At 30.9% G+C, this 19555-nt stretch overlaps 1 protein-coding gene and 1 long non-coding RNA gene across 4 annotated transcripts in view; both read right to left on the bottom strand.

Moving 5' to 3' along the window:
* Positions 1-9533: 9533 nt before the first annotated feature.
* The window catches only part of LOC132746873 (solute carrier family 12 member 2-like), a 109047-nt gene continuing 99025 nt past the window's right edge, over positions 9534-19555 (bottom strand). For all 3 annotated transcript variants that reach the window (XM_060736152.1, XM_060736159.1, XM_060736167.1), the window contains one exon: positions 9534-12912. In XM_060736152.1, coding sequence (XP_060592135.1) covers positions 12777-12912 — 136 coding nt within the window. In that variant the 3' untranslated portion in view covers positions 9534-12776. The remainder of the gene's footprint in view (positions 12913-19555) is intronic.
* On the bottom strand, positions 16551-18789 carry LOC132746896 (uncharacterized). Its single transcript, XR_009628048.1, has 3 exons — positions 18328-18789; positions 17110-17792; positions 16551-16883 (listed from the first exon to the last, which is right to left on the bottom strand). It is a non-coding gene; the product is annotated as an uncharacterized LOC132746896 (long non-coding RNA).

Raw genomic sequence — 19555 nt, 5'->3', positions numbered from 1 at the left:
GGCGGGCCCTCAATTCTTGTATCTCGTACCACTCTCTTAATAGTCTAGTGTTTCGATGCTTTGTTCTATTACATAAAGGGCAATGTATTATTGTTTGATATAAATTTTGCAGTGGAATTTGCTGACTATTGCACAATACCCTGCCGAATTTAAATGTGTAACGTGATTTATAGATATAATCATTTTGCAAATAAGAGAAGGCTAAATATATACCCTGTACTTACCGATTGTTTACAAAACAATGGAATGGCGCGACTTATTCAGTTATTAAATTTTCAATATTTGATTATAGTAATGACATTTACTTAATCTATGTGCAAATGTCAAATATTAAGCCTCATAAAATACGATACGCAATATAAACAATGGTAATGCGTTTATTGAACTGCCGTTTTTTATTCTAATTTGTTTAGCTTTTCTGATATGGTCTATACTATTTGGTTTCGAGATTATTTGATTTGATTTGATTTAGAGATTAGTTCATATGATATGCAGTTAAAAGCATCTTCGTCTTTTATGCTTACATAATACTGAAAATCAAGGGTCCTTATAATGAACTGCAAATATTTATTGAATAAAAATGTTCCCTTAAATAAATTTTAATTTGAAATCAAGATCATTTTGTTTGATATGTCATAACACTTAAAAAATGTGTGTTAACATGTAAAAAAATATATGTAAACAGTAACAGAATCCTGTGGATGTACTTACAGAGTTTTTTTATGTTTATAATTACAACAGCACTAAGGCTAAAAGGCTAAAATATTTTTCTTTAATCTCACTCACCAAACATGTACAGTGTATATAAAATTTGCTGAAGATTCAAGAAAGTGGAAAATACGGAAACCTTAAAAAACGCCCCTAAACGGCAAGCTTGATTGTGTCCACCAGTTTATTGGCGGAAGTGGCAGTTGCAAGCTACCTCACACGCGCCCTTTCACCAACTTGACCAGGGTTCGAGGTTATAAAGAAATTCTCCGAGCTCAAACTCAGATCTTTGTTATTTGATTGGTCAGAAACTTTCACAGAATGAACAATAACCAATGAAAACTCAGATCTTTGTTATTTGATTGGTCAGAAACTTTCACAGAATGTACAATAACCAATGAAAACTCAGATCTCTGTTATTTGATTGGTTAGAAACTTTCACAGAATTTACACTAACCAATGAAAATTCTGAGATTTAAGACAAGACTAAAATAAGTTTTATAACCGTGAGGCCAGGAAATTCAACATTCAAACAAGACAGCGAGTAATTTGATTAAACTATTAAAGGGCCTACACTGAGGTCGCTTTTTTGTCTTGTTTGTTTGTTTTTGTTTTTTGTTGGTTTTTTTACATGAAGGGACTGGAATATTTTTTCGAGAAAATAATGTTCAAATTAACGTACATGTATGTATAGACCAGTGTCTTTTGCTTTATCTGTTTTTCAGACTATTTATTCTCAATGTGAAAATTGACCCAAAATTGAAAAACGTTGCAACGTTTTCACTCAAATAAGGCTAAGAATAGCACAAAAAAATACGATTTTCAATTTTCAATTTTTTTCTAAGCATATTTATTAATAATCATTTGCAAATATATCTTTCTGTGTTAAGCGCCACTGCTAATCTTATGTAAGAAGTTCAAGTTTTATATTTTAGGGCTTTTGGACGTCATTGGAGTTCGTTTCCTTTAACAGATAGGTCAACAAGCACAGAATTTTTGTTTTCATTTCGTTTAATATCATGCTTTTAGTAATATTGTAACATTCATTGACCGGATATCTTTTAGTGGTATTATAAATTGTGAAATAACCCCATGTGTCGTCTAGTGGATTTTTTAATTGATAATACGTTTAATCTTACTGTCCAATTGTAACAATGATTGATAATGCATTTGTATACAAAGGTAGTACTTCGGTTTACAGATTTATCGATATTACATTTAACAATTCAAAAATGCTCGAAATCGAAACCTAATATTTTTATAACAGTTTTGACCTGGTCAATGGATATACTTAATTTTAATTGTGTGTCTGACCTAATGAAAATACAAGACTAATCGTGTTAATCCTGGCTTTCAAAACATTATATACATGTAAAATACATGTATATGGTGACCTGGATAGTGTGACAGTTGAACGATATGATATGAGCCGCGCCACGACAAAACCAACATAATAGGTTTGCGAACAGCATGGATCCAGACCAGCGTGCGCATCCGCACAGTCTGATCAGGATCCATGCTGTTTGCTATCAGTTCCATTACTTGTTATAGAGTCTGTAAGCGAACAGCATGGATCCTGATCAGACTGCGCGGATGCGCATGCTGGTCTGGTCTGGATCCAGGCTTGGCAAACCCATTATGTTGGTTTTGTCATGACACGGCTCAATTATATTCATGTACGATATGTTCTATTCTTTGAAATAATTTATAAACGTTTTAAACACTCTTTCACTAGTGATCGATTAATTTTAATTATTTAATATTTTAATCATTTAAGCGGGAGATGGAGCAATGATCGATTTGCAATGTTGCAATATTCATGCAAAAGCACAAGCCTGTACGAGTAAATCTACTAATTTTCCTTTAAAGCTAAAACTTCCATACATGAAATAAATCATTGTCAAACAGTGTTCGAACCAAAGCGACTCTGGCTTATGCCCTACCAAAGTTTGTACACGATTATCACCATTTTGGGGGGAGTGTAAACAGTATTTCAGACTTACTGCAGTGTTATCGCGACTATATTGCTGTTTAAGAACCAATATTTTGTAAACAGTATAACAACTAAACAGCAGCATTCGAAGTTAACAGTATTTCAGCCATACAGCGATGTTAAGTAAACAATACTTTGGCCACAAAGCAGTTTTTAGTACACAATAAATTAGCCGTGCAATTGTGAAAAGAAAATATTTTAGCCATATAGCAATAGTTTGTAAACAGTACTTCATAAAACAGTGTTCAATAAACGGTTTTTCAGCCATATAGCAATAGTTTGTAAACAGTATTTCAGTCACATAGCAGTGTTCAATAAACAGCATCAGCCATATAGCAGGGTTCAGTTAACAGTATTTCAGCCTTTGTGAACAGTATTTAGCCATATAGCAGTTTTAAGTACAGTATTTCAGCCATATAGTATTGGTTAGTAGACAGTACTTCAGCCATATAACAGTACTCAGTTAACAGTATTTCAGCCATATAGTAGTGTTCAGTAAACAGCATTTCAGCAATATAGCATTAGTTTGTAAACAATATTCAGCCATATAGCATCGTTCAGTGGACAGTACTTCAGTCATATAGCACTGTTAAGTAGACAGTATTTCAGCCATATAGCAATAGTTTGTAAACAGTTTTCAGTCACATAGCAGTGTTCAGTAAAACAGTATTTCAGCCATATAGCATTAGTTTGTAAACAGTATTTCAGCCATAAAACATTAGTTTGTAAACAATATTCAGCCATATAGTATTAGTTTGTCAACAGTATTTCAGCCATATAGCAGTGTTTAGTAGACAGTAATTCAGCCATATAGCTGTGTTTAGTAAACAGTATTTCAGCCATATAGCAATAGTTTGTAAACAGTTTTCAGCAGTGTTTATTAAACAGCATAATATATGCCAACGACTATAAGAACCTCTTTGGGGCTTTAAAAAATAGATAAAACACCAATAGAGAAATATATCCTTTATTTGCTTTTAATGTAACAAACAAGGACTTCAGAGTGTTACATATGATCCTTAAACAATAAAAAACTTCCTTTACAGTTTAACAACATTATAGACAACAGCTATGTATATAAACTATTGTGATAATGTCATATATGTCAACATCATTACCTTTTATTTAAAAGCACATTATGCCTAATTAACAAATAAATCTTTACTTCTTTAGAAAGGGCAAATTTTATTACGTTTAAATGATGGATAAAGAGCATGTAAGATGCTTACCACTTCAAGGAAATAGCACTAAATATAAACAGTATTTGTCATAAAAGTAGCAAAATGTAAAAAAGTAATATTTTTACTTCTATACAAATTACTAAATCAAAATGTTTGTACAAATTGCTTAAAAAAAAGAGTTACTTTCTGGAAATTTTAACACGACATTAATAAAACAAAGCTGTTGAGAAATAAAAATAATAGCATCTGTGGGCATAATGGGCCTTTAAAGTCATATCATGCCTCAGAAATGTTTACTTCTTTAGAAAAAGCAATCATGAGTTCCATTATATTCAAATATCAATATTAGAGCATGCTACATGTAGAAATATCAGTATTAGATGCTAGTTGTTTGTTACCTGAAGAAAGTAATGTTAAATGTGAAGTTATTTGTTCTAAAAGTAGCCAAATGTAAACAAAGTATTATTTTGACTTGAATACAAAACATCAAATCACTATTACTGTACTATTTGCCAGAAAGAAAGAATGGTTAAAGTAACTAGCCAATAAGAAACTTTTTGGAATTTATACAAATATACTACATTTCGAAATAAAAATAAAAGCATTTCTAAGACATAATGGGCCTTTAAGAAAACAGTTCAAAAATGACATAGGGAGATGGTTGCATGTTTTTAATCTTGGGGGGTGGGGGGGGGGAGGTGTTTAGTTTTATGATAAAAAATTTACATTAATACACTATCACATGTATCCATATACTGAAAAAAAAACTGTTTGCAAACTTCAAACGGTATGGTTCACATTAAAAGAAAAATAAAAGTATATTGTAACAATGTAACACTATTTATTGAACTTTAACAATCATCAAAATTAAACAATACAATATATTTGAAGCATTTTTTTTTATAATTCGAGGGTTTAGAGCGAAACTAGTCTATCTGCTTCTATTTCTATATAAAGATAGGCTAGTTTCGCTCTAAGCCCTCGAATTGCATTAATCAATAATGATGATTAAATGTGTAATCTAAGAAGATGAAATGGAATACAGTTTATGAAACTGAAAACAAATTAAAGGCAATGAAAACATTAAGGACCAAAAAGGATAAATGACTAGAAAGGATTAATGAACAGAAAGGATTAATGAACAGAAAAGATTAGTGAACAGAAAGGATAAATGAACAGAAAGGATTAATGAACAAGAAAGGATAAATGAACAGAAAGGATTAATGACCAGAAAGGATTAATGAACAGAAAGGATTAATGAACAAGAAAGGATTAATGAACAGAAAGGATTAATGAACAAGAAAGGATAAATGAACAGAAATGATTAATGAACAAGACAGGATTAATGAACAGAAAGGATTAATGAACAAGAAGTATAAATGAACAAGAAAGGATTTATGAACAGAAAGGATTAATGAACAAGAAAAGATTAATGACCAGAAATTAATGAACAGAAAGGATTAATGAACAGAAAGGATTAATGAACAGAAAAGACTAATGACCAGAAAGCATTAATGAACAAGAAAGCATTAATGAACAAGAAAGGATTAATGAACAAGAAAGGGTTAATAAACAGAAAGGATTAATGAACAGATAGGACTAATGACTGCAGTCATTAATCTTTTCACAATATGTCACAATATGGTTTCTTATTTTATCCTTTTTGAATTAAAAACAACAACAACAACTGCAAACTTTCTCTATCCCTTTAATATGCAAATAACAAAATATGACCTTCAATGTCTTAAGGTTCTTAATGATACGAGATTCTTTAACAATATTAATCGACTTATCAACTTAACTAACCACTTTCCTATTTAATTATGATATACATCTTCTATCCAAACAAACTGCTGTCATAAACAATACAATTAAAATATTTGTCATGTTTAATATTTGTGTAAAGTCAAATAATTGTTCTGGGGTATCATTCCAAAACCTAAAATTTTTAGAACAAACAAATTGCATGTAAAACATTTGTCTTGTTTCTTCAGTTTGTCATGAAGCTAAAACATAGTTCCTCCCTGATTCTCCAAGCAATGATGAACGCAGTCAAGGAAATTGTTCCCATTATGAAGTATTGAACCAAGAAAAGGAAATTGTTCCCCTTAATATGTAGTATTGAACTTAGCTAGGGACATTGTTCCTTTAGGTACTATTTAACTTTGTTTCTCAGAATGGAGCCAAGTAAAGGCAATTGGTCCTGTTAATATGTAATATTGAACCAAGCAATGGAAACCATTGTACAGGAAATTGTTCCTATTAAAATGTAGTATTAAACAAAGTAAGGGAAATTGTTCCTATTAATATGTAGTATTGAACCAAGTAAGGGAAATTGTTTCTGTTAATATGTGGTATTGAACAAAGTCAGTGAAATTGTTCCTGGTAATGTAATATGTAGTATTGAAACAAGTAAAGGAAATTGTTCCTATTAATATGTAGTATTGAAACAAGTAAGGGAAATTGTTCCTATTAATATGTAGTATTGAACCAAGAAACAGAAATTGTTCCTGTTAATATGTAGTATTGAACAAAGTAAGGGAAATTGTTCCTGAAACTTTGTTCCAGAGTATTGAACCAAGTAGGAGAAACTGTTACTGTTAAGTAGCATTTTGACTTTATTCCCCAGATTTAAACTGTTAAAAAGTAAGGAAAATGTTTCTACAATGTTGTCCCCAAGTAGTTTTGGTAAGATTGCACAGTTTTGAACTTCACAAAACTAAATTTGGTTATATTGCACAGTACTGAACTGAACTAAGAGGGAAATTGTTCCTTTAAAGTTGTGCATTATTTGGTTACACTGCACAGTAATAAACTAAGAAATGTAAATTGTTCTTTTAAGTTGTGCATTATTTGATTATATTGCACGGTAATGAACTTAGAAAGGGAAATTGTCCTTTAAAGTGTGCATTATTTGGTGATATTGCACAGTAATGAACTTAGAAAGGGAAATTGTTCCTTTTAAGATGTGCATTATTTGGTTGAATTGCTCAGTAATTAAATTGTTCTTTATGGAAATACACACTGATAGGTAAGATTGCACAATTATTGAACTTTCAGTGACGGATTTGTTCCTTGTCAATACTTAATATGATAAAAGTTGCACAATAATGAACTTAGAAAGGGCTAAGATACATGTCTAACACCAACCCATTTGGTAAATGCACCACAATACTGAACATAAAAGGGAAATTGTTCCTTTTTTGAAATAACAAAAAATAAAGACTTCAATACACATTTGAACAATTTTGAACACTAATGCCCATTTTTATTTGTAAAAAAAAAAACAACAACAAAAAACTGCTTATTCCATTAAACTTAAATGCATATTGAAATTTAATATAATACTTAAATAGTTGACTCTGACCTCTATCCTTTGATCAGGTGACATTGTTCTATAGTATATGACACTGGATGATTGGTTATGAAAAATATTTTTTTACAATTCAAATATGAATACCAAATTATACGATTTTTTTTTGTGGAAACTGAATTCATGGGCCATTTTAGTGCAAAAACATAAATTCTACTTTCCAATATGCTATGATGGTTTAATTAATAAAACATTCTGTAATGTGAAGTTGTATATCATTAAAGGAACTCTACTGAGGTCCAAAAGCCTAAAATCATAAAATCTTAATTTCTTACATAGAACAGGTGGGGACACTTTAAACAAAAGAATTGCAAAAGATAAATAAAAAATATACTCAAAAATAAATTGAAATCATATTATCATGTAAATAAATTCTAAGTGCAATTTGAGTGTAAACCATTGCAACGCTTTCCAATTTTAGATCATTTTTCACAAGAAGATTAACCATTCTGGAAAAATAGATTAAGCAAATGATATTAAATTCTGAACACACATTATTGGTCTAGACCTACATCAAATGGAGCATAAATCTCAAAATATTATTTCCAGTCCTGCGATGTCAAAAGAAAATACCGCATAGTGGAGTCCCTTTAAGCATTAGTTAAATTATAAAGGTGAATCTTATAGTTATCATGAAAGGCCTCTTTGGCTGAGAGGTCAACAATCAGCAACTTAGAACCATTTGCCACTAATATTTGTGGGTTCGAAACCCAGATGGGACTTAAGATACTTGCAAAGCAGAGACCAAAATTCCAACACCAAAATTTGAGTATATTAAGGTAACTGAGATTCACGCTGTTTTTTTTGTAAAATACTGGTATAAATCTGTTAATTGTCCTCTCATTTACAGTTATTATATCACTAACCTTCATTGTATATATAAAAAATCAACACCAGGCAACTTCCTCACAAGAAATTATATTTTCATGAAGCAAAATAACTTCTTATAGTTATCATTTTTGCAGTGAACAACTTACAAACAAGATTTTATAAATTGAAAAGCATATACATTGTATCATTTTTCAATGGCAGTAAACAACTTCCATGCATGTGGTTGGTTATCATTTTTACCCTTAACAACTTCCACACAAGAAGTCATCATTTTTACAGTAAACAAAAGTAGTTATTAATATGACAGTAAACAACTTCCAAACAAGGAGTTATTTATTAAACAGTTAACAGCTAACAAAAAGTAATAATCATTTTTACAATGAACAACTTCCATGCATGTAGTTATCATTTTCATAGTAAACAACTTCCATACATGTAGTTATCATTTTTCCATCAAACAACTTCTTCACAAGTTTTTATTCATACATGTACTTACAACTTAATTGCTTATATAATTATTCTAACATAGCATGTTGAATAACTTACACATGTCTACAACCCCCGTCACCTTATTTACAATTCTATTTTTTACATTATATCAACAATATGGTATCAAAAATAGTTTTGGTGTGAAATATTTATAGTATATATCATTCTGTACAAACAAAAATTATAACAGCACAAATAAAGCTCACTATTTCTAAAGCATTTTAACCTTTTTCATTTTTACACATTTGCAACTATCTGCATCATCACACTTATTCATCATAAAAAAAAATTTAATTTTTCAACTATCACACTTAAAGCGGCCTTCATCTTTTATTTTTTGTTGGAAAAAAAACAAATTCTGTGTTGTTTAAATATAAGTATTTAAAAAATTTTATCTTGAAAAAGTGCATCACATCTTTGGTTATTAATTAGCCTTCTTCAAAACGGCGTCCCGAGAACTGTTTATTAACGTGTCAGTGATGTTTGTTACTAAAAATAGAAGATCGTGTCAGCTTTACTAATTTACATATTTTAGAGTAGATCGGTAGATTAGAGGTATCGAGGGATCGATGGATTTCTTTATTGTTTATGTAATTCAAGGACAGCAAACTTTATTTTCCACCTTAATTCTGTTTATTTGACCATTATATGAAACCATTTATGTAAAGAATAAAATATTTAACTTTTAGAAAAACTGAAGGCCGTTTTAATCACTATAAACAATTAACTGACCAAAAGATACCAATCATTTTTTTGAGTAGTTCCATTTCTTTGAAACCACACTTTTAATCACTATCAATAATTTACTTTCCAAAATAATCAAACTTAAATCATTATTGACAATAACTTAAATTCAATGTCTATACTAAGCGCTTTTTTTGGCCTTTATATTAAGGTACATTAAGGTTTGATGTGTACTAGTGTTAACATGCAAGTTTGTTTTTACCGAGTCCTCTGCTGGTCTTTATATGAAGGTTTGACTTGTACTAGTGTTTATATGCAAGTTTACCTCTACAAACCCTCTAATGTCCTTTATCCACATGTTTTACCACGTTAAATACACTGGTCTTTCAATTCAGGTTTGATTTACACTGGTCTTTATTGCAAGTATGACTTAACTAGGTCTTTATAAGGAGGTTCAAGTGCAAACAACATGGAAATACATGTATAAGATAAATTAACAATAATTTCAGAATCAATCTTAATATAAAAGAAACAAAAAACAAACAAACAAATTCTTTAAACATTACAAAAGCATTGACTATCAACACCTTTGACTCCCACCAAACAGATTACAAAAATCTATTCGAGCAATTAACTTTAACCCAACCAAGGTCTGCTAAAACTAAAAAGTTCAGTTCAAACATGTAAATTAAGACACAGGGTATTTTGCCCTTAATTATATCATAACACTTTGCACATTTTGAAAAACAATGTATTCAGTGCCTACGCTTTACAAACAAGAGATAAAACACACATGCATTGATTTTGAAAATAATTTGAAACCATTTGAATTGTTTACTTCCTTCTTGCACAAACTTAGCGTTAAGTTATGAAGATATTTTTTAAGATAAAACTCTTTTATTATACCACTTTTAAGTTTAAATAAACAAAACAGGATTGGCTAAATGTTCATGTTTATTAAAATTTTTTACCTTATTTTTGTGAAAGAGCAGAGAAAACTAGAGTTTGTCACAAATGCCAAGTCCTCCTCTCCCCCCTACCAGAAGCGCTTGTCAGAAACCATGCTTTTTAGTTAATAATTTTGCACATAGGGAGAATGCAGTTGTTTATAGATTTTTTTCAATTGTTTATTTTATTTTTTGTTATGGTTTTTCTGCACTGCACTTCTATGTATTCAGGTGTATCTACCTACAAAGTTTCAAGATGATACCTTTTATAGTTCTCAAGTAATTTCCTTGTGTAAAAATGAACAAAGGGCAATAACTCCAAAATTAGGGAAGGGAGGGTTACAGTTCTTGTGCATGGCACTTTTACTTATTCAGATGTATCTACCTACAAAGTTTCAAGTTTTGATACCTTTTATAGTTTGGACAAAGTTAGGAAAGGAAGTTAGGACAATTATAATTCAATATTGATTTAATGAATGCATTAAAAAGTGATAATGAAACATCAAAATGTACCTTACATTTTCAATGTTGACATTTTATAGTTGTAAAGTTATGTACTTGCAAGGGCTATTACTCCAAAATTTGGGATGGGAGAGTTACAGTTCTTATTCAATGCACTTCTACTCAGTGAGATCTATCTACCTACAAAGTTTTAAGTTGATATTTTTTATAATTCTCAAGTTACATCCCAGACAAAGTTCACATTAATAAAATGATAAAGGGCAATTAAACTCCAAAATTACGGATGGGAGGGTAACAGTTCTTATGCACTGCACTTGTACTCAGTGATATATATATACCTACAACATTTCAAATTGATACATTTTATATTTCTCAAGTTATGCCCTGGTGTAAAATTGAACAAAGGGCAATAACTCCAAAATTAGGGAAGGGAGGGTTACGGTATTCATGCACTGCACTTGTACTCAGTAAGATATATCTACCTACAAAGTTTCAATTTGGTACATTTTATATTTCTCAAGTTATGCCCTGGTGTAAAATTGAACAAAGGGCAATAACTCCAAAATTAGGGAAGGGAGGGTTACGGTTCTTATATACTGCACAACTCATTCAGATGTAGCTACCTACAATGTTTGAAGTTGATATCTCTTGTACATGTTGAGTTATGTCCCGGACAGCAATTTGTAATCCACTTTTAGCTTAACTTTTGTTTTAAAGATCATCACATTAGTGTAGTAATGAGCTAACTCCTTAATATAATTTAATAAGAGTTAAGCTGTTACTGCACTTAGGTGACAATATGATTATATGCTTTTCATTTTTGTGTCTTTTTTGCACAATTAAAAAAGATTATTCTAAAAAAATATATGGAGTGAGTAAAGGATCTGAAATTTTACACAATACATTTTTCTGACAAAATATTTACAGTCCTATCATGTTGAAATAAATGTCAATAGAAGATTTTGAGAATGATGCTATTACTAATTTACATCAATTTACTTAAATTTACATGAATTTTTTCAAAATAAAAAATCTATCTCTTCTGCCTTTCAATAACTTCAAAACCTTTAAGTTAAGTAATGTTTACAACACTTAGATCGTAATTTATAAATATTAAAATGTTTCAAAAGGACTTGTCATAAATTATAAATATTGCCTAATATCATGTTTCAAACAGTTTAAACCTATACATGTTTAAACATTACATATATCCTTCTACGCTGCATTTCTGCTTTCATGCCATTTTTAATAAGTCCATATACAATAACACATATTTTGAAAAAAAATGATATCTTACACCATGATATATAGCATACACCTGTGTCCTATATTATATGATATCAGATTTGTCCACTCCTACTGTATCATATAACATTTTCTATTATATGATATCATATTTTATCTTACACCATGTCATATATTCAATGATAATGCCCTATATCATATATAATGTCTCATTTCTGCACATCATATCACATGATATCGTACACTATGTTTTACATCATATCATATAATTGAGCTGCGCCATGACAAAACCAACGTAATGCGTTTGCGACCATCATGGATTCAGACCAGCCTTGAGCATCCGCACAGTCTGATCAGGACCCAGGTTGTTTGCTTACCAACCCTATAACAAGTAGAGAAACTGATAGCGAACAGCATGGATCCTGATCAGACTGCGCGGATGCACAGGCTGGTCTGGATGCATGCTGGTCGCAAACGCATTACATTGGTTTTGTCATGGCGTGGCTCATATATCTTGTCCTCTGATGAATAATAAGAAGGCAGGCTTATATTACAAATGGTATTTTTTGGGGGTCTTTTCAGTTTCATGGTTCTATTTTAGCAATGTTAATCTGTTTCACTGTTAGGTAGAACACTATCCCACTTGAAAATGACACCAATATTATTTAGCTTTACATGTAGCTATAAACACTGATTTATTTAGCTGTTTAACAGAACACTGTTTTGTTTTGAGTGATTGAACAGAACACAACTTCATTTTTAGTGGTTGAAAGGTTGAACAGTACACCACTCTATTTTTAGTGGTTGAACGAGTCACTGTTTCTATTTTTAGTAAATTGAACAGAAACCCAATTTTTCTATTTTTAACTGTAGAACGTCAGCACACTTTGTTGGTTACCACGGAGAAGAAGAATGGGCGGCATATCTCGTGTTAAAGTGTCCAACCAGGCCATGTACAAACTGCTAGAGCAAGTACCCTTACGAGGAACCGGTAACGTCCTGAAATAACAAAAACATTCATTGGTAATATATGGGACATAATTAAATGACATTATTTATTTATTTAGGAAACAGATATTTAAATATGGTGGTGCCTCATTTATTCAAAAACTAATATTACGACATTTTCCTATTTAATTCCAAGCCTTATGGCGGCAAAAGATTCTACAACATCGACCGGCACAATTCGGTGCTGTCCTTCATGATCTGCACTGTAACTTATTCCGTCAGTACAAATTTTACAATATCCGCTAAAAATGATAATTGGTTTAACTGCTTTGATTAAAAGATGGACAAGTCCATTTAAGACATTTAGAGTGGGCAGGGTTAAACTTTTTTTTGTATTGTTTGTTATGATTTTACAACCCACCTACACAATTAGGTCATATGGTGCTGAAGCAGGAAAGATAATTTCAGCTATCCTCAGATGATATCATTTTTTAGCAACACCAGGCTTCAAAACCACCTCTTCTCATTATGTATATAAAGTTTAAGTTATCCATTATTCTCATCCATTATTTGTATGAAGTTTAAGTCATCCATTATTCACATAAAGTTTAAGTTATCCATTATTCATGTAGAGATTAATTCATCCATTATTCAAATTAAGATTAAGTCATCCATTATTCATATAAAGATTAAGTCATCCATTATTCATATAAAGATTAAAAATTCATATAAAGATTCAGTCATCCGTTATTCATATCAAGTTTAACCCATTACCAGATATATACGCCTTTCTACGCCTTTTTCACCCCCCCCCCCTTTTTGCTTTCTCAAATGGTGAAAGAATGCCTTATTTAGGCCCCAAACACTTGTTTTTGTTTGAGAAATGTTGTTTAAAAAATTGAACACTTTTTCGGCGCGGCCCCCCATCCAAAAGATACATCAGGGGGTTGCCAGAAGGGGGATGTACCCCCTTCTGTTTCGGGGTTTGAAGGGGGGGCGGAGTCCCCCTCATCGCCAAGAAAATTTTGGACTTGTGGGAGGCTAAAATTGGCCCCAGGTCAATCATAAGGTAACGTGTAACCAATGCTGAAAAGCCTTTGACTCTATTTCGATCCATTGAGAAGTGGCAGAACTTTGAAATCAATTTTGATGGAAAAAATCAACGCAAAATAGTGATTTTTGGCAATTTTGAGATATCCCCTAGTTGCCATGGAAACAGGAAATTTCAGACTGAGCATGTTGTTACAAAGGCAATGGTCCAGTCAACATTTGTGCCAAGTTTTATTAGTATTGAAGCAGTTTTTATAGTTTTATAGCAACTTGAACTTGTAATGGGAGACTTTTCAATGAAAACAGCCATTTTTCACAAAAAAGTTCATGGGGTAATGGGTTAAGTAATACATTATTCATATAAAGATTAAGTCATCCATTATTCATATAAAGATTAAGTCAACCATTATTCATAAAAAGATTAAGTCGCCCATTATATATATAAAGATTAAGTCATCCATTATTCATATAAAGTTTTAGTCATCCATTATTCATATGGAGATTAAGTCATCATATTTTAAGTACATTTGTACTTAGTCGTCCATTATTCATATCCATTATTCATATAAAGATTTAGTCGTCCATTATTCATATTAAGTTTTAGTCATCCATTATTCATATAGAGATTAAATCATCATATTTTAAGTACATTTGTACTAAGTGTAATTTATAGAAGTCATTATATTAACCCCTCCATGCTAATTTATCTTAAATAGAATTGTGTTTATCTTTCAATCTTGAGAAACCCATTTAACTTTTTTTGGGCTAAATTTCAAAATATGTACAGACTGAATGACAAACAGTGCAGACAAATTTGAAATAAACAAACATCATGGACACCAGCAACGGTTAATCTAATTACAGACATGCACACAAATCTGACGTGCCAGAATAATATAATTGAAGTATTCTTTCGTTTTTTTTTTGTATTTTGAGTTTTATGTTGCACTGACACAGTGAAGGTCACATGGCGTCTCTCCAGCTTTACTTGTGAAGGATGACCTCAGGTGCCCCACTTTGCATTATATCCTTTATAATAGGATAAAAATCTAATATGTATAGAAAAAAGATAAAATAAGATAAAAGTAAGCTATCTAGTTCACAGGAATTTGAAATTCTACCAATGGAATTTAAGAAAGATAGTAAAAAAAAGTAACTGTCCATGTTAAGCATATTATTATACAGTTTTATTTAAAGGCCTTATAAATTTGTAAATTTTTCATTTCCCTCAAAAGTGCAAAAATGAGTTTAAAATGTTGTAATATTGGATTTATTTCATGTGGAATACTCATCACCAAAAGAGTATCATTGAATGTAAAATGATTTATGATAAAGGTAACAAAATATAAACAATGTGATATTTTCACTTCCATACTTCCATACAAGGTACTAATTAAGTAACTGTACTAATCACCAAAGCGCAAAAGAAACAAAAGATGGTATCACCAATAAGAACTTTTTGGAAACTATAAAAGGACATCAAAAATAAAAACATTTTTTGATTTTTTTTTAAAAAGATAGCAGTATTAGGGTTAATGGGCCATTAAAGACAATCTCTGCATATCTGCAAATATAGATGTCATTTAAGATCAAATTTATTAGTTCAAAAAGTATGGCCCTACTAAAAATACATTACTGTGTACAATGCAAACAAATTATTAAACAGTCTTCATTAATCAGTATTTGTGGAGAGAATTCCCCATTATTTAAGAAAGGTATAATGTTACACTTTATATTTATCTTCTTTATTTTTTTTAATGAAATTGATCAGCTGTCATTTTTTTTGTTAACTCATCACCTAGTTACCGGTATACCCTTTAGGTAAAATTGCATTGTAACTATTTCACATAAGACAAGGGCTTTATTATACATATTGGCCTTCACTTAATAAATTTGTTGCATTAATGAATAATAATAAAGATTATTTTAGAATTAAAATAATCCCATTTATTTTAGAGAAATAATCGTCTGCTACCTTGTGTAAAGCTATCATTACGTGGCAATCGGCAAACCTCGGTCATTATCTATAGATTGTTTACATTACACTGGTTACCGTGTTTATCATATCATTTCTATATAGAGCCGGGTTTAAAGAGTTAGCTGTTAATAATATAAAAGCCCGAGTTTCTCGTGCAACTTTCTCAGTTTTTGTTTGACGACGAAGCATTAACACACTCAATTAGAGTAAGCTGAAATTTATTAGCCATCCCGTCCCTAGATTTGCCACTAAAATGCCACCCTTTTCAATGGTGGAGTATTTAGACAATTTTCCACCAATAATGCCACCAAAACGCCACCAAAACGCCACCCAAATCATGAAAATGGTGAAAAATTTGAGCAGATCTGATGTTATATAATTTTCCAGTTAATTCCACCTTTTTTACACTAAATGCCACCAATGAGTGGAAAATTGGTGGAGTATTTAGACAAACTTTCACCATAATGCCACCATTATGCCACCTTAGGGTGGCAAACTCATTTTCCACTAGATGCCACTTGTTTCCACTTATTGCCACCATAATGGTGGAAAATTGGTGGAGTATTTAGACAAAATTTCCACCATTATGCCACCATTGAGTGGCAAACTTATTTTCCCACCAAATGCCACTTATTTCCACCTTTTGCCACCATAAGGTGGAAAATTGGTGGAGTATTTAGACACTTTTCCACCATTTTGCCACCAGATAGTGGCAAATTCAGTTTCCACTAAATGCCACCTATTTTCACCCTTTCAGAAATTTTCCACCTTGTGGGTGGCAATAGCTGGAAACTGCTTGAAAGTCACCCTGTACCCTAAATTGGAAACAAACAAATTTTAAAAATAATCCTTTTTAATGTTTCCATATGAAATTATATATTGTCTCAAAAAAAAGCAAAACATTAGTCCATTGATTTTCTTCAGTTTATCTTGCTATTCCTGGACGGTTTGAGTTCAGTCCTTTAGGTTGTCGGCAACTTTTCGAGCGCACAATCTAAAACAAAAAAAATTATGAATGATTAATACAATAATTAAAAACATAAGCTTACATTTATATGACTATTGGATATTTCTATATTCAATTTGAGTGCATAGATATGATTAAAACACTTTAAAAAACAGCACTGCAGACGTGGAAGAATCAGACTTTTCTTATTTACTCCAAGGCAGAAAATATACGCAGAATCAAAAATGATATTTTCATTCAGTTCATTAGTTACCTTCCAAGAACTTAAGTTTTGCCTTGTCTGCACAAGAAGGTCTGGCGTCAGACTCTCTGTTCCCTTTCCTCATACCAAACAATGAGCGTCCTTTAATCTCTTCTATATTGAATAGCATTCTGAAGAGCTTTGCTGTACCTTTCTCTTTTGAGGCATATGGCTTCAGTTCTGCCATGGTCCTAAAATATGATTAACAATATCAAATAAGTAAAGACAGAAAAATTAATGATTATCAATATCTAATATGTAAAGACAGAAAATGAATCACTTAAGACCTTGGTATATGTATACAACTCTAAAATTTTAAAATAAGAAAGAAAAAGAAATACAACACATCAACACCAGTGCAGGTTGAGTAATTAATAATCTTCCAGTTTCAGTTCTTAACGAACCTTCATCAGGATAAATATTTGATAAAATTTTCAAGCTAAAATGTACAAAAACTCTAAAATTTGTAAAACAAAATGTAAATGCAAATTAAAGTGTCATAAAGAGTTTGAATTAAAGTAGGTTTGTAAATAGTGACTAATAGCTATATTTATCAAGAACTGAAAAGTGTCTTATTGGGTACTGTGACTCTTCTTTCCTATTAATTCTAAAATAACTTTGAATTAACAAGATACCTTTGTAAAGCCACTGAAGATCAAATGTGTTGCTCCAGGCTGCTCCTCATTGCTTTGTGTCTGCAAAATAATAATTCTTATTTAATGCTGATTCTGTTATGAACTGTCATTCTCCTAATAGCATGTTACTCTAGACTGTCTAGTTATGGTTATATAATTATCTACTGCACCATGAAAGCTGAATTACAACAATGAAGGAATGAAACTTACTAATAAATCAGTTACTGTTAATCTGCTCCACATGTGACACACAAGGAAAATTGTTTATAGCATGAAAGTTGTAGTAATAGGTACCTCAGGTTATCTATAGTTTGATTGATGTAATATTGTACATAATGATATTGTACTTACTGATTAATTCCTATAATTTTTTTCTCAAACTTAAAATTTTTAACATATTGTATTTAAGAAATGATGAAGATCTTCCTACATTCTTTATAAGTACATTGTACATGCAGCTTTCTTTTTAGTCAATTTACAAACAAAACAAATATAAAACACAATTTTATACAATACCACTTCATATTTTTACTGTCAAAAAACTAAACAGTTTCTGCATAAATAACAATAATTATTGTATGTAAAAGTTGTTTACCTGAAACTTTGACTGGGAATGATTCTGCTGTTTATCTTCTTGTCTACACATTCACACTTCAGTTAAAACTTCTCATTTCTATTTACCACACTAATAAGACTTTAAATGTTTTCTTTGAGAAATCAAAAATATGCACCCTTACATTTTAAACAAAATATCTCCAGAATTGCTACAATATCAATAATTTCCTTTGTGTTTGCAAGCTTTAACTGACCTCAATTCCTTTGAATTCAAACTTTACAACGGTGTAACTGCATGGACAGTCCATTATAATTTTAAATTGTGAGGGATTTTCCAAAAACCATAGCACCCATCATTTTATTTTTTACATTCATTTGAATGTATAACTATATCTAATACCTAAATAGATTGAGTAGAAATAAGCTTTTGAAAGATAATTTAGCATGCTATTTTAAGACAAATTCTACATAAAAACATGTATAAATGTTGCCTCTCCCAAAATAATCAAATGGAACATTCTGGTCAGCATGAGTAAACTATTAACCCCCCATTCATAGATTACTAGATAAGAGGGCAGTAGTTTTATCAGATCTGAGATGTATGCTGTGTTGTTAAATCTTAGAGGATGCAGTATTTACTAGCTAGTATTTACTTATCCTGATTGTAAGAAATTTATCAGACATTATGACTTATTTACTTTTCACACATTAATTTTTTACAATAGATTTAAAGCCTCTGAAAGCATAGCACAAAAGATGTTAGAGACAATAATTTTAAACTCCACACATAACTAAATCTCATTTATGAGAAGTTACAATGCCAAGGAACCATAACTTTTTATTGCATGATTTGGGGTTTATTGCCATTTTTTACTTCTCTATGCTTAATTTTTGTCTTGATCATTAAGCTTAAAAAGTACTGGAGATATTAATTTGAAACTTCACAGATATAGATCTTTTTGAGTAATGTGCTGTGTTTAAGAACCATAACTCTTTGCATACTTTTGGAGTTATTGCCCTTTGCATTTTTCACTTTAATTATTGTTAGCATTACATGAAAAGTGTTAGTACTCACCAGATATCAGTTTAAAGTAATATTGAAGAGACAATTTATTATGTCAATTAGAAGAAAAGACAAAAGTCAAACTTTATTCAAGATTGACATTAAATATCATAGAAGAAGCAACAAACTTTATGCAGAGATATGCATTTTCTGGGCATAGAAGAACATTTCAACTATTTAATTAATGTACAGATTATAACTAAAG

This window comes from Ruditapes philippinarum, unplaced genomic scaffold (genome assembly GCF_026571515.1).
Source record: "Ruditapes philippinarum isolate M1 unplaced genomic scaffold, ASM2657151v2 ctg3082_1_1_1_1, whole genome shotgun sequence".
Lineage (NCBI taxonomy): Eukaryota > Metazoa > Mollusca > Bivalvia > Venerida > Veneridae > Ruditapes > Ruditapes philippinarum.
This window is presented reverse-complemented; position numbering and strand designations above follow the sequence as displayed.